At 51.8% G+C, this 23,532-nt stretch overlaps 2 protein-coding genes across 2 annotated transcripts in view; one reads left to right on the forward strand and one right to left on the reverse strand.

The window, feature by feature from the left end:
* Positions 1 to 939: 939 nt before the first annotated feature.
* On the forward strand, positions 940 to 12,592 carry ARX (aristaless related homeobox). Its single transcript, XM_037986435.2, has 5 exons — positions 940 to 1,335; positions 3,072 to 3,948; positions 6,560 to 6,605; positions 9,428 to 9,756; positions 11,970 to 12,592. The coding sequence occupies exons 1-5, from the start codon at positions 1,140 to 1,142 to the stop codon at positions 12,208 to 12,210; spliced, it is 1,689 nt and encodes a 562-aa protein (XP_037842363.1). The 5' UTR covers positions 940 to 1,139; the 3' UTR covers positions 12,211 to 12,592.
* Positions 12,593 to 19,769: 7,177 nt separating this feature from the next.
* POLA1 (DNA polymerase alpha 1, catalytic subunit) overlaps positions 19,770 to 23,532 on the reverse strand; it is a 305,080-nt gene continuing 301,317 nt past the window's right edge. The window contains 1 exon segment of the mRNA XM_073013830.1: positions 19,770 to 20,956. Within this exon segment, the coding sequence (XP_072869931.1) occupies positions 20,809 to 20,956 (148 nt within the window). The 3' untranslated portion in view covers positions 19,770 to 20,808.

Here is a 23,532-nt window from a genome sequence, read left to right on the forward strand (position 1 = left end):
TGAACAGCCTCAGGGTGACTGCCTAACAGATATGAATTTGTGGGGGGAAGAGGGAAGAGAGTCCAGGGAGAAAGAGGAGGCCCCCAGACTCGTCCCCAGTCGCCCCTCCTCGCTGCTGATATTCGCCTGTCCCTTCCCACCCAGTAAATGCTCTAGGGAAGGCCGCACGCCTATGGCAGAGCTTTGTCTGTAAGGAGGCTTCTTCCCATTCCAGAGTTTAAAACGGAGAGGAGAACGGCTGGGGGACGCTACAAACAAGAGAGCCACAGTCGGGCTCAGGGTGAAGACAGGCAGCGCAATGCCTTGGGCCACAAGAGAAAAGCGAACTCCCAGACGGCAGATGTTTGCTTGGGGCGGTCACCCTGGCCCCTCGACGCCCCTCCGGCCTAGAGAGGACCGCAACTGAACGCCAGTGAGGTCAAGGCGGTGTCCTGGGAGCCCAATATCGGCTTTGAAAAGTGCCAAGTGAGTCTGAACGTGAGCCTCGAGGCCTCGCCTCAAGGGAACGAGGTCCTCGGGTTAGTGGAAGGGGCGCACGGCGCCCGGATGGCATTCACAGGCCTGACATCCCAATAAGCTAGAACTTCGGCCGACACTAAATGGTCAAAGGAGGAGTTGCAGGAAGAGGATGGCGGACTTAGAAAATTGGTAATTTAAAAAAAGAAAGAAAAGAAAAGAAAGAAAGAAAGAGAAAAGGAAGAAAGAAGAAAGAAAGAAAAGAAAAGAAAGAAAAGGAAAATTGGCTCTGGTGCGTGCCCGCTGCCCCCTTCCCCGCCTGCCCCTCTGGAATCCAGTCCGGGCTTTGCGCCGCGCCCACAGGCCGACGCTGCCCGGCCTCTGGCGAGAGCCAATCAGAGGGCGCCTCTCAGCACGTGGAGGAGAGAGACTCCAGAGCTCTGCGCCCGCTGCTCACTACACTTGTTACCGCTTGTCCTGAGCGCGGAGAGGGCGAGCTCGGGCCGCGGGCAGGGCGGGAGCCGGCAGCCGGCAACCGAGGGAGGCAGAGAGGCACAAAGATCGCAATAATATCCATTATAACCCGCTATCTAACCCCACCCCCAACACACACCCATCCATCCCACCCTCCGGGAGAGGCAGCCGGCGATCTGCTCTCTGCGCCCTGGGAAAAAGCCCCAGCCATGAGCAATCAGTACCAGGAGGAGGGCTGCTCCGAGAGGCCCGAGTGCAAAAGTAAATCACCAACTTTGCTCTCCTCCTACTGCATCGACAGCATCCTGGGCCGGAGGAGCCCGTGCAAAATGCGGTTGCTGGGAGCCGCGCAGAGCTTGCCTGCTCCGCTGACCAGCCGCGCCGACCCAGAAAAGGCAGTGCAAGGTAAGGATGCGCCCGTCAGGCACTTACTAAGGGCGTTGGGCCCTGATTTGGATGTTTAGTGTTCGGGGGCCAGTGGCCTGGAATTGTCAATTTGGAGAGGAAGGAAGAAGAGGGCATAACTCTGAGGCCTGCTGCCTCACAGAGCGTTAAATATCTAGCCAGGGGCTGTCTCTCCCTCCCTCCCTGCTTCCAGAAAAAGGCCCGTTTTCGCTTAGGGAGCCTTTAGGTTTTCGGTGTTGATCGTTAGGTTGTTTAAATGCCCCTTTTGGTGGCCTTGGGTGTGCTCTGAATAGGGGCGACAGGTCAGAAACAGTAGATGGCCGGTGGACCCTTGTAGCAACAACTTGATGAAGACAAGAAGCCCAAAAGCTGGTGAATCGGGGTCTCCAGGCTGAGCGAGCCTTGGCCTTTCCTCTTTGGAAGATTTCTGTATATGCGGTGTTTTGGTTTTATTTTTTTAATTGTAGATTACTTGTGACCTTTTAAACCAAAGCTTTGCAGAAAACATCTTCCTGGGATTCTCCAAATGCTCCTTAATGTATCTAAAATGTATGAAATGTGTGACTTCTGGGTGCTAATTTTTTTCTCTGTTATTTTATTTTTTAAAATAGAGTTGAGCTGTTTAAAATATTTTATTTTTTTCTGAAATTAAAAATTCCAGAACAAGTATCCTTTTGCCCCGAGCCTGTTACCCTCAAGTTTCGCCTCCAGCTTGCTGCAGAGGTGTCGCAGGGAAAGGAAAGAACTGTTGATTTCTTTTAAAATTCAAAAACCAGCCGTCCAGCCACAACGCAGTTTGGACGGCAGGAGCAGACGGTTGAGAAGGGGACATTTAAATAAAATTGACTTTTTTGCTTTCTTTTTTTAGCTTGCAGTGGCACCTATGCCAGGCGCTTCCTCAAAAGGAAGGAGCGGCCTGTGCCTGCTGCACTCCCACTCCCTCTCTGCCCCAGGCCTCTCCCAGAACATTTTTGCCAGGGTGATTTTTCTTTGCCTTTTTGTGCAAGAAGCCCCCCAGCCCTCTCCCGCTGTGGGCTGTTGGGGCGCGGCCTGCACTTGGAGCCACAGGGTCGCTGTCCCCCACCCCGCCCCGCAGCGGTCGCCCTCAGGGCTGCAACCCTCTTGCCAGCCCTTGCCCTCATGGTGGAGCAGCGGGCAGAAGTCGTGCGCAAAGTTTTCAGGATGGTGGTGATTTTTTTTTAAAGTTGTAGAATGTTTTCGGATTTTCCTCTGCCCCGAAGTGGGAAGGGAAATAAAAGTGAGAGAGTAGGAAAGGGGAAAGAGAAAGGAATAAAGAAGAAAGAAGGAGAGAGGGGAGAGAAAGCCTGCGAAAAGAGAAAGAAAAGGGGAGAGAAGAAGGAGAGATGAGGAAAAGAAGGGAGGGGGAGAAAGAAAAAGAAAAAAAGAGAAGGAGAGAAAAGGAAGAGATGGGCAAGAGGAATAGATAAGGGAAGGAAGATAGGAAATAAAAGAGGGAGAGTGAGAGAGGAAAAGGAAAGAAGAGAGAGGGAAGGGAAAAAAGAAGGAACCCAAAGAAAGGGAGAGGGAGAGAAAGAAAGAAAAAGAAAGAGCAAGAAAAGTGGAGAAAGAGGCCAAGGCGTCGAAGTCTGGTGGTGCGCGGTCCCTGCACGCCTGGGCCTAGGCACTGGGGGAGCAACTGCGGGCGGGCCCCGGCAGCAGCCCTGGCAGGGACTCCCCGGCTGGCCGGCTGGCTGATCTCTCTCCCTTGCCCGCAGGCTCCCCCAAGAGCAGCAGCGCCCCGTTCGAGGCCGAGCTGCACCTGCCGCCCAAGTTGCGGCGCCTGTACGGCCCGGGCGGGGGCCGCCTCCTTCAGGGTGCTGCAGCGGCGGCGGCGGCGGCGGCGGCGGCGGCGGCTGCAGCCGCCACGGCCACGGCAGGTCCACGCGGGGAGGCCCCTCCGCCGCCACCGCCAACCGCGCGGCCGGGGGAACGGCCGGACAGCGCAGGGGCCGCCGCGGCCGCCGCGGCCGCGGCCGCCGCGGCCTGGGACACGCTCAAGATCAGCCAGGCGCCGCAGGTGAGCATCAGCCGCAGCAAGTCGTACCGCGAGAACGGGGCGCCCTTCGTGCCGCCGCCGCCCGCGCTGGATGAGCTGGGGGGCCCGGGGGGCGTCACGCACCCGGAGGAACGCCTCGGCGCTGCCGGGGGCCCGGGCAGCGCCCCGGCTGCGGGTGGCGGCACCGGCACCGAGGACGACGAGGAGGAGCTGCTGGAGGACGAAGAGGATGAGGACGAGGAAGAGGAACTGCTGGAGGACGATGAGGAGGAGCTGCTGGAGGACAACGCCCGCGCACTGCTCAAGGAGCCCCGGCGCTGCGCCGTGGCTGCCACTGGCGCCGTGGCCGCAGCAGCTGCAGCTGCAGTGGTCACAGAGGGCGGGGAGCTGTCACCCAAGGAAGAGCTGCTGCTGCACCCGGAAGACGCTGAGGGCAAGGACGGCGAGGACAGCGTGTGCCTGTCTGCGGGCAGCGACTCGGAGGAGGGGCTGCTGAAACGCAAACAGAGGCGCTACCGCACCACGTTCACCAGCTACCAGCTGGAAGAACTGGAGCGGGCGTTCCAGAAGACGCACTACCCCGACGTCTTCACCAGGTAAGCTCGTAGGGTGGTCTCGGCCGCAGCGGCGGAGAGCGCACGCTGGCCCCAGGGAGGGACAGCAGGCGGGCAGGGGCCCCAGCCTCAGGGCGGACACTTGGCTCCTGGACTCTGCGGAGGAGCGCCCTCCCAACACACCCACCCTTGCTCACCCAAACCACCCACTCCCCCCACCCCTATCCCGGTTCGTGCTTTAAGTTTAGGCTGGAATGGTTTCTCTCCTTCCCAAGGTCGTTGCAGTTTAATGTTTTCAAATTACAAGTTTTAGTTAGAGAGAGGAAAAGAAACAGCCTCTCCAAAGAGCGCCCGAAAGCGCCACCTTGGAGACGCGCGCGCAGCAGAGGGCAGACACAAGGCCTCCGGAGCTGCAGTCCGGGCTAGGTCCCCGGCGAGGCTCAGGAAGCGCTGTCCGCGGTCGTGCGGCCAGAGCAAAGCAGGGGCTATTTTTGGTCGCTGTGCTGTGCGCTCGCCACCCCCGCCTGGTGCCCCAGGAGCCTGGTGGGTATCAGTTACGCAGTTCGCAGTGAAGCTGGAGCCTGTGCCAGCGGAGAAGGCCTTTAAAAAGATTCGAGTTCTGTCGTTTCAGGACTCCTGAAATAACCAAAGGAAATCAGAACTGGGCAGTGTTTGGTGTCTGAACACCTGAGGGGCCCCAGCCAGACTCTTCCCTTCTACTCTCTGTCCTCTCCCGACACACACATTAAACCCACCGTGCGTTTAATGTAAACGGGTTTACCGGGTGGGCAATGATTGCTGGAAGCCTGGCAGGGAGTAGACAAAGCAGTTGGGGGAATTTTCTCTTTGGATCAGTGTCCAAGCCGGGTGTTCCACCTGGTCACACTCCACCTCCATTTGTTTTTCTGGGAAACATGTGCCTGTGTGATGACTGGACCCTCGGCCCCAGCTTATTCAGCCGACCACCTGGGGCGCCGGTCCAGGTAGGGGTCCTTCTCTCCCACTCCAAGGCCAAGTTCTGAGCTCAGGCGAGGAGCAAGGGTTAGGGCAAACGTCCCCCACTGAGGGGGAGAAAGGGATGGTGACTGCCTAGCGCGGGGCTTGTCAAGCGCGGGCAGTTCCTTCAAAGGAGACGTGCACAGTTTTTCAATGTGCATTTTAGAAGGGGAATGCTGCCCGCCCCTTTGAACCAGAGGAGAAATCGCTGCTTAGGGCTCGGGAGGCCGAGTTAACTCCAAAATGTAGTTGGCCTGGCAATTGCCTAACTCTCCTAACCAGAAACAGAAAAGAGCGGACTTAATGCCAGGCAAAGGCACTTAAACCTGGTCATCGCTTGGGCTACACTTTGTCTTCCCCTGTGTCACCCAGTCCTTTCCTTATCTTTAAAAAAGGAAATAAGTTTAAAAACCTATGTGTGCTATCGAATAGCGAATTGGCCGACCAGCGTTTTGCGTTTATCATACGTGTGTATTTCCAAAGAAGAAACTGAGCTGGTGTCAGTTGGCATCCAGGTCCGCCCTTTTTTAGCTTCTGGCGGGCTTGGGGGCGGGGGAGGACCGAAGTGCACGAGGAGGGGCAGCTCCTTTTCCCCGCCCCACCCCCACCTCCTTCCAACCCAGGAGTCTGAGCCCCTTGGCTCCGGCCCTGAGCCAGCCTGAAGTGCCGCTTTAGATTTGCTGATGCCCGCTGTAGCTGGGGACAACGGAGGGCACTTATGGAGACGGTTTACCTCTGGTGCTGAAGTTTCAGGTGTGGACTGGGGGCCTACCGGCAGGGCAACCCCAGGTCCCAGGCTTCGGCGGCCCCCGCTCTTTCATATCAGCGAGCGGAGGGCCAATTATTCTCGGCGCGCTCATATTTTCGGTAAACAGGTCGTAAGCCGTTTTACAGCATCTTAATGGTTTCCTATTTGCCTTAATTGTCGCAGTAATAACTGCAATGACGGGGTAGGGTTTCAGTTAAATTGACTTCCCCTGAGATGGGCAGGGTTTGTAGTGGGCACTGGAGTCAGGAGGTGCGCAGAATTTTGTTTAATCGAAAAATTACCCCACTGAACTCTTAACAAGCTTAACATACCTGCAGAGGGTAATGGGGAGTGTAACCCAAGGGGATGATGGAGGGAGGAAGGCGGGGGAGAGAGAGATGGAGGGAAAGGCATAGCGCTGGAAAGAGAAGAAGGAAGAAGGAGGGAAGAGAAATTTTTAAAAAGAAGGCAGAATGAAACCAAGGGGACAGAAAAATATTTTCTTACTTAAGTGCTGAGTTCCTATTCCACTTAATATTAGGACAAAACAGGGTGTAAGCTCTGTGTGTGTGTGTGTGTGTTGTCTAACTCTGGCTTAAGAGAGAACCTGTGTACCCAGGTTTGTAGACTCAGAGACTCAAGAAGCCACCCTTGCTTGTCACACACGAATGTAGTATGATATAATAGATAATATCCTATATCTGGCAATGTACTTCATGTTTTTGCATTTTCAGTCAAATAGTTGGCACTCCAGGGGTGATGGAATGGCAATGCCCATATGTTTGGGGGTTGGGGGCAGGCAGCCAGGGGAGACCCTAGTGGAGTAGGCCTACCATAGAGGAGTGGATAGCTGAGAGGGCATTGCTGGGGCCTGCAGTGATCTCCTGTCTGTCTGTTGCTTTCTTATAGGGAGGAACTGGCCATGAGGCTGGACTTGACCGAGGCCCGAGTCCAGGTGAGCTGCACAACAGAGGGAAGAAGGAGGGAGGAGGGCTGGGGGCCAGCAGGAGAGAGAGAGATTGGGTTGGTAGGTGGGCGGGGGAGGGTTGAGATCCCCTTCACAAAACCAAGAGAAGCAGAATCAGAAAAGTAGACCCAAGCACTCTCACACACACAAAGATATTTAAAACTTCAGACATGGGAGGTGGAAGGGGGAAGTTTTTGGGTTTGGGAGCCGGAGGAAGGAGTCCAGGATCAGAACAAGGGCTTTAGAGTCCCTGAGACTGCAGTTTGGGAGCCCCTAGCCCTAAAGCCCCTATAGGAAACAATCCACCAACCTACTTCTCCTGATTGAAATAATGGGATGGAGCATGGATTTGGTTGTTAGACAAATCCGCTCAGCCCCAAGCAGGTATTTGGCTGCGATTAAGTCTCCAATCGGGCTTCATAAAAGCCCACTTAGTGCTAGAACAAACAGGGCCATTTGAAGGCAAAATGCTGTTTGATTTCCCCTCCGCCCCACACAAGGAGCTGGCTAATGCTATTTGATTTCCCATTTTTTATAGCAATGAGCCCACATTGATCTAATAGGGAGTGAGTGCAATGCTATTAAAGGTGTTTGCAGCCCCATACCAGAGTGCATTTCCGAACCCAGGCCTCATAACCAAAGAGACGATCAACACTGAGCAGCCCCGATGGCCAACAGAAAACAGATGTCCCCGGGTTAGGAGCTGAGTGAATCACTTTACAGTCAAAATCAAGCGCTGATAAAGCACAATAAATTCCATATGGCTCATTTAATACACAACAGCTTCTTGCATTAGAGGGCTAATGATGAGGCCTGTCCCCTCCTTTCTGTTGACACATTTCTCCATTGTCAAACAGAGATGTGACAGCAACTCCGTATTTTCAGCTCAGGGGAATGAGTCGTGGGAAAGTTAAATAACTTTTAAAAAGAAAGAGAGCGCCCCCTCCCTTTCTCCTCTCTCCCTATTCACTGGAGAAGATGTAATTAAGTGAATATGAATTATTAGAGTCCTTTCGTTTACCTTTGGGGGGCCTCAGAGGTATTAATTCAATAATGAGGAATTGCAGGGGGACATCTTGATAATTGCAGTTGAGCCGGGAGAGACGATCTGTCTGTAAAAAGGTTTCCATGTTCTTTGAGGGCATTCTGAGTCCACTGCCCCCAGTTCCCCTTATTCTTTCACTGTGATCAAGGAGTGGCGGATATTCTTGTCTAGACAGATTTGGATACACAAAAGCTGCCCACCCAGTCCGGTCCCATCTACAGTCTTACTTTTTCAAGCCTCTGGGTTTCCACACTGAAGTGTTTCTGAAATTCACAAATAGATTATTTTGAAGGCTGTGGAATGGTGTCAATGGGCCCCCTTTTGGCAGAATTGGAAGTAATTGACCGATTTGGATTCTTGATTTTTCTTGCCCTGGGGGGCTGTCTAGAAGTCAAACCAAGCTTAGATGCTACTGCTGGTAACAAGTCCCAGTGTGTAGATTTGAAAAATATGGATGTGTTTCACATTTTAAAATATATTCCTCTGGGATAATTTACATTATATTTTAATATAACTCTGTATAGCCCTGGAGTTCATTCTTAATTTTCAGACTTGCGTGCAGTTATAAACCCAGCCCTAAAAATATTAATGCCTTCAGGGGAGAAGGAGCATATCTTCCCAGCTGTGGGTGTGATGAGCAGGTCACATAAAAATAATTTCATGCTCCTGGGGTTTATTTTTAGATGATGGTAGCTGCCATATTTCAGGTAAAGGTCTCTATTAAAATTGCTTTCTATTAGCAATTAGGAAAATACCTCAGGCTGAAAACCTCCTCCAAGCCTAGAACTATCTTATTTAAATAACCGATTTAAACCACATCTCCAAAAGGAAATAAAAGACTTGTTAGCTCTGAAGATGTGAAAAGTCTACACCTATCCTGCCCTCTGATTTCTATGCGCCCAGGTATTGCTGCCTGCTTCATCCATGTAGTCAGTGCCTTCCTGCATAGAACTGGGTCCTGCAGGGAGCCCCTGCCAAGAGCAGGCTGTGTACCCCTGTTTCATTTCATAGAGGAATGACCCCTTGAAATGTATGCTTGCTAATTAACTCGAGCACTTCTTCCCTCCCTCTCATCCCTCCCTGAACCCCAGAACCCAGCATAGCGCTCTTAGGTGTTCAGTAAATATTTCTGAAAAGAATAAATGAACTCTCTTTCCACTTTCCTCTTCCATACAGAGCCAAGAATTTTGCCAGCTCTTGCGTAAATCTGAAATAGGTGAAAATAGCTGACATACAGTAAAACAAGCATGTCCCTCATCTCTTGGTGGCTGCCCATTCCCTAGAGTCACCATTGAATGCATGCTTTCACTTGCCTTATTTTACCCAGTCCTCATAACAGCCTTATGAGTGAAGTTTTATTATCCCCATTTTACAGATTCGAAAACTGAGGTTCAGAGAGGTTTAAGTGACCTGCCTAAAGATCCTAGCAAGCAAATGTCAGCACAGACGTTTAAACTTTGGTTTCCCCAACTCTAAACACACTGAATCGCGTTCCTTAAACTTGGAAAACTGGCCCAGTTGGAATGCGGGCAGAAGGGGTTTGCTTGTCCTGTTTGCTGCTGACTTGAAGTTGTGGCTCCTATTCACTGCTCATTTGGCCCCAGACATGTCCGAAAACTACCTGAGGCCAAAGAGGGGCTGGTGGGCGCGGGCCGCGGTGGAAAGGAAGGCGGGCCCTGCAGCGCGCCGAGTGAAGGGACGGGTACGCGCCCCGTGCGCCCGCCGGCCCGAGCCGCGCCGACCCTGGGCTCTCTCTGCCTTGCAGGTCTGGTTCCAGAACCGTCGGGCCAAGTGGCGCAAGCGGGAGAAGGCGGGCGCGCAGACCCACCCCCCGGGGCTACCCTTCCCGGGGCCGCTCTCTGCTACCCACCCGCTCAGCCCCTACCTGGACGCCAGCCCCTTCCCTCCGCACCACCCGGCGCTAGACTCTGCTTGGACTGCCGCCGCCGCCGCCGCCGCCGCCGCCTTCCCGAGCCTACCTCCGCCTCCCGGCTCGGCCAGCCTGCCGCCCAGCGGGGCGCCGCTGGGCCTGAGCACTTTCCTCGGAGCGGCAGTGTTCCGACACCCGGCTTTCATCAGCCCGGCATTCGGCAGGTAACGCGTGGCCTCGGAAGTCTGTCTGTCTGTCTGTCTGTCTCTCATACACACAGAGGCTGGGGGCAGGGAGGAGGCAGGAGTCAAACAGGGTTACACACATCTTTTTCTTTGGCCCAACCTCAGAGACTATAGCCAGAGAAAAAACTCTCTAATTGCGCCTCAAAAAAAGGGGGGTCTTGAAGGGATTGACTTGGAACTGAATGGGAAAGGGGAAGGCAGTGGCAGTAACGACAACCGTGACAACGGGGAATGAAAGCTGTAAAAGTACCATCTGAAGGCTGCAGCAACTCCCACCATAGGTGGTATTCAAGCAAACATGTACAGGTGTAGGGTACAGAGCAGGGATGACTTTTCAAGTTTTGCAAAAGTTCTTCCTCATGCCCCCAAACCTGGCAACCTGAGGAACACAGCCCTCATCCCCATGGGAGCCCTCGAGCCACCAGGCCCTCTGGGTGCACAGAATTCTTTCTTCTGCCCCAGACTCCATCTTCCTTGTCACTCGTGACCCGCTGCCAACGACACGACACCTCCGTATGTGCAAGCCCCGATCTACAAGGTAGTACAAGACAACGAAATAAAAGAAACAGCTCATCTTATAACTCCTTTTCTTTAATGAACATCGAATGAGGAAATAAAAAGTCTGCATAATCACATAGACAAAGAAACAAAGGAGGGATGTATTGTGTTAGCGCAGTGAAAATAAAACTGGATGCAGCTTCAATGATCACTCTTTGGGAGAACAAAGAAATAATAGATTCATCCAACTGCGCAGCTGCTTAACAAAAAATCATCTTACAGAAAATTAAGACTCGGAGTAAATTTAGTTTCTTATAACAAACCAATAAAATAAACAGCGAGTGCACTGAAGCAGAGTTAGTGACTCAGTTTACCTAATGGAACCAGGGCATGTTACTACGCCACCTCCGGGTCACACTTTATCATATCTTTCTGAGAAAAATTTTCAAGTTCTGTCTCTTCCCTCCCTCCACTTTTTCCCTCTGACAAGTGACTTGTAAACCCAGGCGAACCGTGGCTGGAGGACCGAGTTGCGAGATTCGGAGAGGCTGGAAGAGGGTCTGGGCTGGGGTGGTGCGAGGAGTGAGCAGTGGGCTTGGGAGAAGGAGGCGGCGCTCCGTGAGCCCAGGTGGGCTCATTTCTAACCCTGGAAATTCGGAATTGGCCCCGCGGGCCTGGAGCCAGAGCCCTCAGGGAGGCGGTTGGGAAAGCTCGCGGGCGCTCCAAAGCGGTGGGCGTGGGAGTGGTGTCCGGTGGCCCCGGGCGGCTCCCGCCACAGCTAATGTCCGGGTGCTGTGTGCATGGGGTGTAAGCGTCACGTGGAGTAATCCCGGCGCCACGCGGAGGCGGTGGCGCTGGCGTGGGTGCCAGGCTTGGGCGTCGCCTTGCGCCTTGCGCCAGGGTCGTGGGTCGGGGGCTCCCTGAGGCCAGAGGTCACAGGGGCGCGGGGAAGACCGCTGGGGTCGCCGCGCCAGGATGTGGGGCTGCTGGCAGGTGACACCCGCCCGTCGAGCGGAAATCAACAGGCGGTCGTCCTTCCCTCCCACCCGCGGGCACTGGCCAGCCGCGGGTCGCTGAGTCCCAGGCGGAAGGGCGGCCGCGGCGGCGCGGGTGGCCCGGGAGGCCGGCGAGCTAGGCCTCTTTCTCCAGGGCGCAGTAAGTCCCGGGCCGAGGAGCCGGAGGGAGACCTTAGAGCCCGTGGCGTGCGCCTGGGCAGCTGGAATCCCACCTTCTCCGTCTTTTTTCCTCCCCACTCCCACCCTCCACCTTCCCTTCTTCTTTTGCTCTCCGTCTCTCCTTTTCTCCCTCCGCATTCTCTCCTAGAAGATAGTGTCTGCAGCCTCTGGCCTTGGAATACAGCGTCCGTTTAAGCGAAACCACGGAATCCACGCCACTGGGCCGTGGGGCGTGGGCTTTCCACGCCCGCCTGTGGACCCCGGCCCGGCCCCTCGGGGAATATCTGGACTCGGTCTTTTCATCCCAGTCGGTTCCCTGCCCTGGGAAAGCCCTTTCTGCGGGGTCCAGCCTCCGCCCGCGCCCTCTGCCCATTCCCCCCCCCTCCCCCGCCGCGGCCCATCCGGGTCCCGTGGGTACCGCACCCCTCAGCTGCCGCGGCGACTAGCGGCTGGAGACGCTGCCTGAGGCGCCGCGCACAGCTCCCGAGGCCATGACCGCGCTGTTTGCTCTCCCCGCAGGCTCTTCTCCACAATGGCCCCCCTGACCAGCGCGTCGACCGCGGCCGCTCTCCTGAGACAGCCCACACCCGCCGTGGAGGGCGCAGTGGCATCGGGCGCCCTGGCCGACCCGGCCACGGCGGCCGCAGACAGACGCGCCTCTAGCATAGCCGCGCTGAGGCTCAAGGCCAAGGAGCACGCGGCGCAGCTGACGCAGCTCAACATCCTGCCGGGCACCAGCACGGGCAAGGAGGTGTGCTAAAGGCTGCCCTCCACCCCCGCGCCCCGCGCGCGCCCCGAAAGGTCACCTCACTCAGCACCACTCAAGACCAAATGGAAACAGAGGACCAGCACACTCCCGAGACGGCACTGAGAGAGCGCAGCCGCCTTCGCAGCACTCTGGATGCGGGCATGGCAGCCCTCTGCGCTCCGGGACGTGGCACCTCCTCGGCTGGCTGTCCACCCACCCCTGCCCCTGCTACTGCCAACCTCGCTCCAACTCCAACATCCACTCTCTCTTGTTCTTGCTTTCCTGAAAATATTGGGGAGGTTTTCTCCCCCAGACGCCTGACATTGAAGTAAAAAATTTAAAAAGCCCAACCTCTTTCTCCTGACACCCCACTTAGCCTTTTTTTTTTTTTTTTTTTTTTTTTTTTAAATAGCATTTTGGCGCTCGAAGTTGATCTCCCCAGTGAGGGCCCCAGCGTGAAGCCAGGGCCCGGGAAGCAAATGCGAGCCTGTAAGATAGCTAACAGTGCACTTAAAGGAAAGGGGCATCTTGTTCTTGTTCTCTTCTTTATCATACACCAACCAAGGTTTTTATATCAAACCAAAGGGAAATACTCTGCTAGAATATGGACTGTTGAAGTCACCAAACTGTGATTATTGATTCTGTACATACCATTGTTATTAAAAAAAAAAAAAAAGAAGAACAGAGCTTTGTATATTTGAAATGTTATAACGCAATTGCACTCAGCGTGGTATGGTAAAAGTTTGTCCTCCTGTAGATTCTTACTGTGTTGTAGATACGGTAGGGTTCCTAGACAAATATTTATGTACTCAAGCCCTTTATTTAACTTATTAACTGTAGAGGCTTCCGAAACCTTCAAGATAAAGGCAATGGTACAGTACTTTTGTGTAATGTGTAATTGTTACCACTTTTCCTTGCTATCTAGTGGAGAAGTGTCACGCTCAAAATAAAAAAAAATTATATGTTTAACAAAACGAAGTGTGAATGTTCCATACAGGCGCTGAGGGGACAGTAGAAACCCCCAACCCCACCCCCTCCCGGAAGTCAAGGGTGGGCTCCAGTGTCCAGGCATCTCCTGGGATTATCTGCACACGCGTTTTCCTGGCAGAGGTCCCTGGTTTGAATCCGATCCTCAAAGGGAACCGGATTTCCTACAAAGGTTAAGGACGCCGCCGCGGTACTTTCCACGCGCACCTCGGCTCTCCCTGGTCGTATCGCAGCGGGAGCTGGGGGCCCCGGGCCACGGAGGTGGGGTGAGTTCCAGGATGGGTGGATGGTGGGCGTTGTTGACGGTGGAGTCAGAAATTTGAAGCAAGCGGGAGTCTTGGCTCGGAAGGCGAAGGGAGCTGTTGGAAAGTGCCACGTAGCGAGGAAGTGAAGTGCGCAGTCCGAGATGACAGGTAATGGCGAGAGCGAGAAGCCCAGGCGCTCCCTTCCGAGGGGGCGGGCTCCACGGCACGTTCTCAGGGAGGAGGGAGTGTGTGTGTGTGTGTGGGGGGGGGGTAGAGAGAGAGAGAGAGAGAGAGAGAGAAACATGCGGGAGCAGTAGTGATGGAAAGGCAGCGAGGGGTATCCAAGTGGCAGGTCTTAACTCGACAAATGTCATTACATCACTTATCCAGGCATTGGTAAATGTATACATTTAAAAAAATCTAAACAACTCAGGTTTCGTGAGGAGACCCAAACAGATTTGCAATCCGTAACCACCTCGGCGCACCCCTCCCTCCCCGCGGCGGAGACCGCAGCTTCTCCCTCCCCCAGGCCCTGCCCGCGCCCCTCCGGGTGACCGCTCGGTGGAAGCCCGCCCGCGGGGGCTGGGTCTCGCCGACTCTCCCAGGGTGATGGGAAAGGGAAGAGAAGCTTAATTAGTTTCAATTTGCTGTAATTAGCGCGCCGGACCTTTGGGGAGAGGGGCAGGCGGGAGGGGTGCGGGGGTGCCGCGGCGTGACTACCGCGATCGCGGAGCTGGGGCCGGCAGCCTCGCCACGCCGCCGGCCAGTCGGTCGCCGCGGGGGGCGCGGGTGCGTCTCCCGGCCGGGGCCCTCGGGCTCCGCGCGCGCCCTGGAGGAGGGGGGCCGGGTCCCCTCGCGGCCCAAGGCGCAAGTGTGCGCTGCCGAGGGGAGGGTGCAAGGTCGGGCAGAGGTCAGCGGCCTGCCAGGCGCTGTGCCCACCTGGGTGTGGGCAGCCCGCCCGGCAGCCTCGGCGCTGGAGCCCGCGAGACCCGGGCTCGCCTCCTATCCTGCACCCCCCTTCACTCCCCACTTCAATCCCCCCTCCCCCCAACCCCGGGTCCATACGCCCGGAGACCCCGACCGCCCGAAACGTTGGGTAGTTCGCCGACCCGGCTAGCCGGCTGGTGGCCGCTTCTGGCACTTGGGCCGTCGGGTGGATCACCGCCACCCTACGCTGGCCCTGGACTCGCGGGGGCGGCACTCGCAAGAAGGGCCCCGGTCTGGGGTATGGGGAGCGGCCGCCAACTACCATTCCTACCACCCACTCCTTTCCCGGGTTTAGTAGGCCCAGTGGGAACTTTCTAGGGCCTTACTGGAGGTCTCAGAGTCTAAAACCCTCAGACTCCACATCCACAGGCTCTCGCTGAGCGAAAGCCGCTTTGCTGGGGTGGGCGGGACCGCTGGAGAGTTTGGGGAGGAGACAGGGTACTGCTGGATAAGACTGAGGGAAAGAAGTTGGGTGTGTGTTTTTTTTTTTTTTTTTTTTTTTGTGGTTAATATCAATTTTCCGTCGATTTTGCCTTTTTGTTTAGTAGGGCTTCTTTTCCCCCCTCCAGGCTGCTAGTTGGATGGTATACGAGAAACAGTACCATTCTTCCTGTTAATGAACTCTTTTTTAAGTCATTTTTTCTCATTTGACCCTTCCATGGAACAGAAGCAAATTGCGTGAAATTACCTCCAAGGATTACATTTATTACTGGCCAATGAGAACCCCTCGCCTTGTTTTACAAACTCTTAATCCTATGTCATTCTGATGCTGCAAACAAGCCCGGTCCTGGGCCTCCTATTCTTTCAACTTTCCCCAGCTGGAGGGACCTCATTCTGCACTTAATATTCCCCATAAATATCACACGCTAAAGACCCCCTGACTTCCAGCAAGTCCACATTAAACATGTGACATGTCACGCATGACAAACTCTGAGTATCTTTTCAAAGCAGCATTAAAAGCAAAGAAACCAATTTTCTTCTCCTTCCAAACCTCCCCAAGTGCTGAATGATGGGGATTGGAAAGAGCCACTGGAGCGTACTTAGGGGGATTTTATGAGATTTTCCAGAATGATTTAATCTTATTGTGAGCATTATTAATGAATGGCAACCCAATTTGGCCCCAATATCTGGGAACTTGGTCACAATGCTGGGAGCGGCTGACCCCCCCAACCTTAAGCAAACCTCTTCCACCATGGAGGAGGACACGCAGAGCCCCAGGGAGTTTGCGAGAGCCTAGTTCAGGGCATGGCTGTGTCCTATCACACCCAAGGCAGAATGGCCCAACACCTGCTTTCCCAGGGCCACCCCCACAGCATCTTGGGGTGAGGGGTAATTGACGCCTGGGACAGGCCTCTGTGGGAGGGTTGAGGGGAAGGGGTAAGTTAATTTGCTACATATTCAGACAGGTTAGCCAGATCTGGAGGAGGTCCTGGAAGGCAAAAAGGGTGCATTTGGCATAACATTATCAGAGGTGTCCTTCCGTCACCAACTACCCATGGCCCGAACTGTGGACAGTAGTCAGGGCGGGCATCTTAGATATGTGGGGGGGCAAGTGGAAGAATTAGGGAGAGTGACTGTTGAGAAAGTTTGGGCCTCCTTGGGACTTGAAACTCAGACTTAAACTAAAATCCATGCTGAAATTGGCTCAGACCAGTTTCCCATTTTTTTCTCTTACTACCCACCCCCCAACCAATTGGGGCAAACACTGTTGTTTTTGATTTGTAGTATCAAGAGCCAAAGCACCTGTAGTTCTGTTTAGTATCCTTTTAAGTGTCATCTGACTAGAATGACAAAAGGGGCTGATGCGAGAGAAAAGGAAATTATAATAGGTTAGCCCAACTTGCTTTCAGAGGAAAACAATGTCCATGAGCATGTGTGTATGTGTATACCCAAAAGTGAGTGTGTCTGAATGAAGGGGGTCTTAAATGGGGCCTAAAATGATATTTTGGAACACAGAAGTCCCCGGAACAACTGCATATTTCACTGATAGTGGCGGCCTGGCTGGGGGGCGGGAAGAAGAAAACCCACTACCTGACGGTGGGGAGAGCTGGCGGGGTGGCGGGGCGGAGAGCATTTTTCAAAGGAAGAAGTCTTGTTGTCCCTGGACATTATTAAGGGTCCAGTTTGAAGTATACATTTTTTTTCCTTTAAAGAAATGGGAGTGATTACCAGTTATACATTAAGAAATGTCATTCAGTCATTTTTATTCATTCTCCGGAAATCTTCGTAAAAGCCTGAATCATACTTCTACAAGCAGCAATTTTGTTAATCCAGGGGGTTATTACTCTGGGCCCTTATTAGGTTCTACACCACTGCCAAGCAATCCTATAACCCTCTCAAAAGAAGTTTACCTCCCTGTTATAAAACCAGTAGTGGTATTTATACTGTGCAATAATTAGTGTATTACTTGAATCCACTAACACGTTCATTTTATCTCTGCACAAAACCTCTAGTCTGCTTATAGAAAGCTTGTGCCTCCTTTGGTGCTGTTAAAGTGGTGAAAGAGTGAATTGAAGGCTGGTTGCACTTTCTCCTTTTGCCTCGCCTTAATTCCCATCTCTTTTTGCTCTCATCCAATTAGCACAGTGTATTAAGCGGTTTATCATCTCATAGTCAGCTATTGAGAGAAACAAGGCGAGCACTTTGCAATAGAACCTGCGCTCCTTTGACACCCTCAGGTACTTACATATTCCACTGCGCTATGAATAATAGAGGAAGAATGGAGCGCTAATTCCCTCATCAAAGAATGCCTTGTCTGCTGCTTTGCTCAACAACACCATTCTGATCAAAAGAAAAGCAATAAAGCTTAGCATAACAAAACGAAACCTACTTATTAGCTTAGTGGTTAAATTAATGCAGAGCCGCTGCTATTCAAAACCAAGGTTTGAAAACAGCCTCCAACAACCTGATAATGCTGCCTTCGGGATGAAGGAATTTTAATCTGAAATTTGAGGCTGGCTGAGATGAGTTAATCTATTAAACTGCTATAAGGAAGCTCCACCACAAACTGTTCAATTAAGAAATATTTAGGTGAGATGGAGTGAGAAAGAGGGAGAGAGAGAGGAGAAAGAGGGGGTGGGAGGGAGGGAGACAGGAGCAGAGAATGGCAGCTTTAAATTTGGGATGGGAGCATCGAATTAAAGAGTCGGGCATCCTGACAAGAGGGTCTGGGGCTTGGTGTTTTCCTTAAAACCCTAAAACAAACAGGAAAATGTGTTTTTGGAGTTTCCTTACTGTTGCATCTTCTGCCAAACTCATTTTAAATGATGTTTGAAGAAGTATGTCGAGGAGCATGGTGTGTGTGTTGAAGGTAAGAAGTAGCAAGGGCTGGAGAAAGGGGTGATGGTGACGGGCAGTGAATTCATTCCAACATCTCCCAAATTCCACTCTTGGAACTTTGATTAGCCCCCACATCCTGGGCAACAGTCACAAGATTAACTCCACCTGTTTTCTGGACAAATTAAAATCTTATCAAGCATACTCTGTGGGATTTTCTACTTCTGGCCCCCTCTATGCATCTTATATGTGGGAGAGTGGAGGGTTATCAGATTGTGTCCAAGATAAGCTTGTGTACACGTATCCACTATAGGTCAAATCCTAGTTCCTAAATTAAACAGAAAAGGTGTCCTTTCCAGAGACAGGGTTCTTCTAGGGTACAATTTCCCAACTGGCCCAGATAAACTTTGGCCCAGAGGTTTACTCTGGCCCACACAGAGTTTAAAGTTTTATTTTAAAAAATTAGTTGTCAAGGTTTAGAAATCAATAAGCTTTGTGGAATATTTGGATTCCTGGCTTCTCTTGAAAACTCAATCATGTGGCCACACTGGGCCCCATCCCTGCCAGCATCACTGAGTAGTTTCTGGCCCCTTTGGACAGGACCTGCCCACTCCTGTTTGCCACAATCCCTGCCACTCACTCTAGTGTGAACCTGGTTTGCTTCATCCATTCACTTTTAGAATTTGAGTTTAGGACCCATGCCAGAGTCCACGGAGACCTGCGGGTCACCTCTCTCCTTACAAATAAGATAGGCAAAGTTTCTGCATCAGTTCTGCCTGGTGTACTATCAACCAACGCAAATCAAGGAGTAGAAATATCTCTCAGAGAAAAGTTAAGTATGTGATATTCCCATCTTCTAACAGAGATTCACTGGAGTTCTTAAAGTTGCAGTTTCAACTTTCCACAAACTTCTGGAATCCTTAGGTGCCTGGAGTTCTAACAGATCCCAATAAGAAAACATCAACTGCTGCATTAGCTCTTTTCAGGCACGGTACTTAGAAATGTCTGACATTCTAGAGAAATGGTCCTTGCCCTCAGGGTGGTTATAATCTAGAGGCAGAGACAAGAAACCATCCAGTGAGAAGTCACTTGAGTCTCTTGGAGTTTCTTGATGATCAAGTTCAGGATAACTATTTATATTTAATATAATCCCAGATCCCAGAAATCAAGGAAAACATGCCTTCCCTTCAGGAAGCACACTTAAGAGAACCATCTCCCTAACCTTATGTGAGAATAGCAATTATTGAAAGAGTTGACCAGGGGAGCAATAAAACCACATTAATCCCTTAGTTCCTGAAGCACCGTGGGTGCTCCAGTTTGTGACAGACTGCAGAGCTCACACAGTACCAAGTTAGTTAATTAACTGACAGGGCTCGAAACCCACAGTGTTTCTACTTAGAATCTCAGTCTAAGAGCAGGAGGAGAAAGGAGAGGGATGGGAGCCAGAGGGGAGGTGAGGAAGAGAAATAAAAAGAAAAAGCAACGTAAAAGGCAGCTTCATTTCCACTGCTTAACCTATCAGTATTCCTTCACTAGGGGGACCTTTCTTGGGGAGCGCTTTTCTCTCAGGAGTCCTAGGCCTTGCTCTTCAAAAAGAGCAAGTCTCTTGACTTGGTCTCTTGCTGGTCTCTTGGCTTGGCTAAGTCAGCAAAGCACATAAGAAACCATACTTCATCTGTTAAATGACCTAAAGTCACAGAAATTCTGAATGCTTCTCAGAACATTCAACCAAATATCATGCTGTGCACACCTGAGCTGGGTTCTGATAGAGGTGGCTATGAAGAAACTGGGCTGAGGTTTGAAAAGGGGATGGCCTCTAGTCTTTCATATATATATATATATACACACACACACACATATATATATGTATGTATGTGTGTATGTATTTAGAGGTGGGGGTCTCACTATGTTGCCCAGGCTGCTTTGAACTCCTGGGCTCAAGCCATCCTCCTGCCTCCACCTCTGGAGTAGCTGGGACTACAGGTGTGTGCCACAGCAACTGGCTCTAGTCACATGTTACTCCTTGCTGCCTCTCTAGTCAACTCTTTGCACCTGGTAAGGATTCACCACAACTGCTTTCCCTTTAGAAAACTTTATTCTTAAGTAGAAGGCACAACATACGTTTTCTTTTATAAAAACACACAGGTCAATGTTTTTAAAAAACACAGCATAGTTGTACAAGGGGAAACATTTTGTTAGTATAATCTTACCAAGAATGTAAGAGAGGAAAGACTGCCATACTGAAATATATTTTTGCTGCTGCCAAAGAGGGTCCCATTCTGAAGAAATGAGAAAAAAATAGCAAGCACCAGGGCCAATTAAGCATCCCTCCCCTCAATTTTTCTGAATACAACACAGTGATCCTCACCCCAACCCCTACACATGTTAATGGACTGTTAGAGTATGAAATTATTTTTAATGTGCTTTCTTGTTGTATAAACCTTTACCTGCACTTTCTATTTAAGGGGCAAAAAGGGAATGTGAATGTAAAACACCTGCTCAGTGTGTGTCTGTTGGACTTTGGAGCAATTCAATAAACAAGCCTGCTCTGTTTAATCTATTTAGTGAGTGCAAAGCTTCTAAATCTCCCCCCTCAGCTACCTATATAAAAGACACGACTGAAAAGGACACCCACTCCTGGATGGCTGGAGAAGCATTTGGATTTAGATCGGGTTTAATTGGCGTGTGAAAAAGCAAAATGTCAGCTCTTCAGTCAGGCTCTGAGAACCTCTCTTTATTGGGGGGGGGGAATAGGCTAAAGACCCTGAGGCAAAGCCTGGGGTCACTTACATTCCAGCTACTCTCAAACCAAGTAGCAATTTCCCTCCCTCAGAAACTGGGTCTTCAGGACCTTGGGGAGGGGAGCTTGGAGAAGGGCCCTGGAGTTGTGTTTTAAAGCAGTACATCTTAATATGAAGACGGGAACTTCTATGATGCTTCGGAACATTAGAGTCAACATTTTTGCAGCCCCCTTTCCTTGTCTACATTCACACAAACATGAGACACAGTTCCAAGGGAGAAACAGATGCAGGAAGGGCAGTAAGGGCCAGAGCGGAGGCACAGAGGAAGCTGGGATTTTTCAACTACCCCCTCCTTGGTTACTCCTGGGATTCCCTTAGGATTTCACAGCACAACCAGCGAAGAGTTTGCTTAGGTTCACTTCGGAGTAGCCACTTCGGGACAAGAATTGCTCTGCTGTGTTCTTGAGTTTTCTGTAGTCCTGCAGAACTCTGGGGGTAAAAAATTGCTTCTTCAATTTATCTAAAAGAGAGAGAGAGAGAGAGAGAGAGAGAGAGAGAGAGATTAGAAGTTTCAGGTAGTTTCTTTAAAAAACATTCAGTATTCCACCAGAGAAGAGGATGCTGATTCCATTTGTATCTCCACCATCTTATCTCTGGTCTACCCCTGGGGCCGGTCAGATGCAGACCCTGCCCACCATTCCTCTGTGAAAGCTTCTCTTCCTTTCTCCTGCCTGTCCGCTTCTCAGCACCTAGCTGACTCAGCACACTGGGGGACGGGGCCACCCTCTACTGATGTGAACTGCAGGTGCACGCTCATGTGCAGCAGACAAAGTGAGCTCTACATGCAGACACCACTTTCATGGGTGCTGCGAGCACATGCATGCAACTGCTTGCGAAGTCTGGAAGTAGCAGGAAATACCTAATCTCAAAGGGAGCTATGGCCTCTGGTGCCTTCCAGCCCCAACTCCCCAGATCAGCTGGGCCTAGACAGCTTCTTCTAGTCCCTCCAGTTCACCTCCCTCTGCTAAACAAAACTTTTTTGCTCAAAGAGGCGAGAGGTGAGTGGCCCCGAGGGCACCTGTCTGTCCATGGCCAAGATTTCTTTGCTCTTCTTTGTCCACAATGCGTGAACTCAGGATATGCGGCTCTTGCTCCTTCAACACATTCATCCCTGGCCTTTCCCTTCAGAGCAGGGTGCTACCAGTCAGAGAAAAGATCCCTCTCCTTTCCCTTCCCAGAGCCTGCTACTTCTACATGTTGTTCTTTTAAAGGAGCAGTGGGGCTGTGATGCTCAGGTCTGATCTTTTGGGTGAAGACGGTGATCACATGGGGGATGACACTATGTTTGTTCAGGAACCCGGTAAGGTGTTTGGAGAGGCTGCTTTCCCGCCCACCGCGCCCCCCATCCCCATTTGATGGCTTAGGAAACTGGGAGGTTAAGTCACTTACCCAAGGTTACACAGCAGGTAATCAGGGTTGTAGGCACGCAAACCCAGGTAGCCAGAACCCCCAGCCTGCACCTGAGGCTCACTTCTGCCTACTCCCCCTGCCACTGCATCACTACTCCCACATAGAAATACGCAGGCCTGAGGTGAGGACTCTGCCCCCATAAGATGCTGGCCTGTGCCAAAGGGCCTGGGAGCAGCAAGGCTGCCCAGCACCTCCCGATAGGAACCGGTCAGGCAGGAAACATGGAGGGGAGAGCGCACCACTCACAGAAAGCAAACCTCCAACAACAGCAACACGCAAGTCCATAAAACACCCGGAAAACGAAAACTCAGACTCCAGATTTTTGTTTCTTGGCTATACATTCACATTTGCTCTCCACAACCTTTTCTGAATTACATAAATTGTCCTTTAAAGAACCACAGGTTTTATAGAGAATTAAAATGCCCAAAAGGGGTGGAAAAAGAGAGTGGGGCTGCAACAGAAAGACAATTTGAAAGTTCTAATAATCCGAGTCTGGGAATACACAACAATGGCCCCAACCAGTGCCTCCCGGCAGGCCAGAGCTGCAGGCCAGCAACCCCGTGCATGTGAATGACACAAATGCATCTGATGACTGGGGAGAGCACATTTAAAGAGCTGCGGTAATACAGAGCAGGGGAGGAAAAGAGAGGACATAGCTCCTGATGTGTTTACCTCCTCTGCTGATGGGATATTGACTTTTCCCACCAGGTTGGTTAGAAAGGGGACTATTTACGCTGCCACACAGCAGAGTTAGAATGACAACCAGCGTCACTCGGTGCTCTTCCTCGTAAAAGACAACTGTGACCGCCAGCATATCCCATAGCCAGTCAATACGGCCAAGGCACCATTCCACACCAGTTAGAGATGCAGATAAAAGTTCCCACTTGCTTCCCCAATGAGAATTTAATCAATAACATATGGAAGGTCTTCTAGGAAACAGAACTGGACTGGCTGTCACAGGCTGCACCAGGGGCAGGGGCTTTGTGGGCAGGGGGGGGAGGAGGAGGAGTCACCCCTTCTTCCTGGTTTTTCTCTTCCCTCTTTAGGTACCTGGGCCACCCACGTTAGGCCTCACAGTAAACTGTTACCCTGTTTGTGTCAATACTGCACCCACCACTTTATAACTCAAGGGAAAATACAGGTGTTAAATGGTGGAGGCCAGTTAATGCGGCCAGTAAAACCCTGATTCCTTTCCCTGCTTTGGTTTTGAGAGTCAGCCTACCAGTAACAAGACCATCACCTCAAGTGCTGCAGGTCAGGCGCCCAACAACTGTTAAAACATTCCAACATGCCATTAGGCAAGAGGCAGAGAAGATCCGCAGCCATCCCATCCCTGTCCACAGAGATGCCACTGGCCCTGGTTACTGCTGTCTCCGCCACCAGCGCCACAAAGCCAACCTTTGTCGAGATCGGGGAGGAAATGCTCTTCCTACACACAAGTGTGTCACTGAAATACACTCTAATGGCTTGAAGTATCACCCAGAAATCGCTCATCTTAATACACCAGCAAAGCTGATCTCCTTTTTAAACTTCTCTTGCGAATAGCATTCGAGGAATGTGTATGTAAAGCTTATTTACTCTGGTCCTTTCTACATGCTCTGATTCCTTGTGGTTATACATTAATTACC

This window comes from Chlorocebus sabaeus, chromosome X (genome assembly GCF_047675955.1).
Source record: "Chlorocebus sabaeus isolate Y175 chromosome X, mChlSab1.0.hap1, whole genome shotgun sequence".
Classification (NCBI taxonomy): Eukaryota; Metazoa; Chordata; class Mammalia; order Primates; family Cercopithecidae; genus Chlorocebus; species Chlorocebus sabaeus.

Excerpts from the sequence above, each read along its gene's own strand:
- ARX (XM_037986435.2), top strand. The coding sequence starts at position 1,140 with ATGAGCAATCAGTACCAGGAGGAGGGCTGCTCCGAGAGGCCCGAGTGC. Across the intron at positions 1,336-3,071 it reads CCCAGAAAAGGCAGTGCAAG|GCTCCCCCAAGAGCAGCAGC; the intron begins GTAAGGATGCGC and ends CCTTGCCCGCAG. Across the intron at positions 3,949-6,559 it reads TACCCCGACGTCTTCACCAG|GGAGGAACTGGCCATGAGGC; the intron begins GTAAGCTCGTAG and ends GCTTTCTTATAG.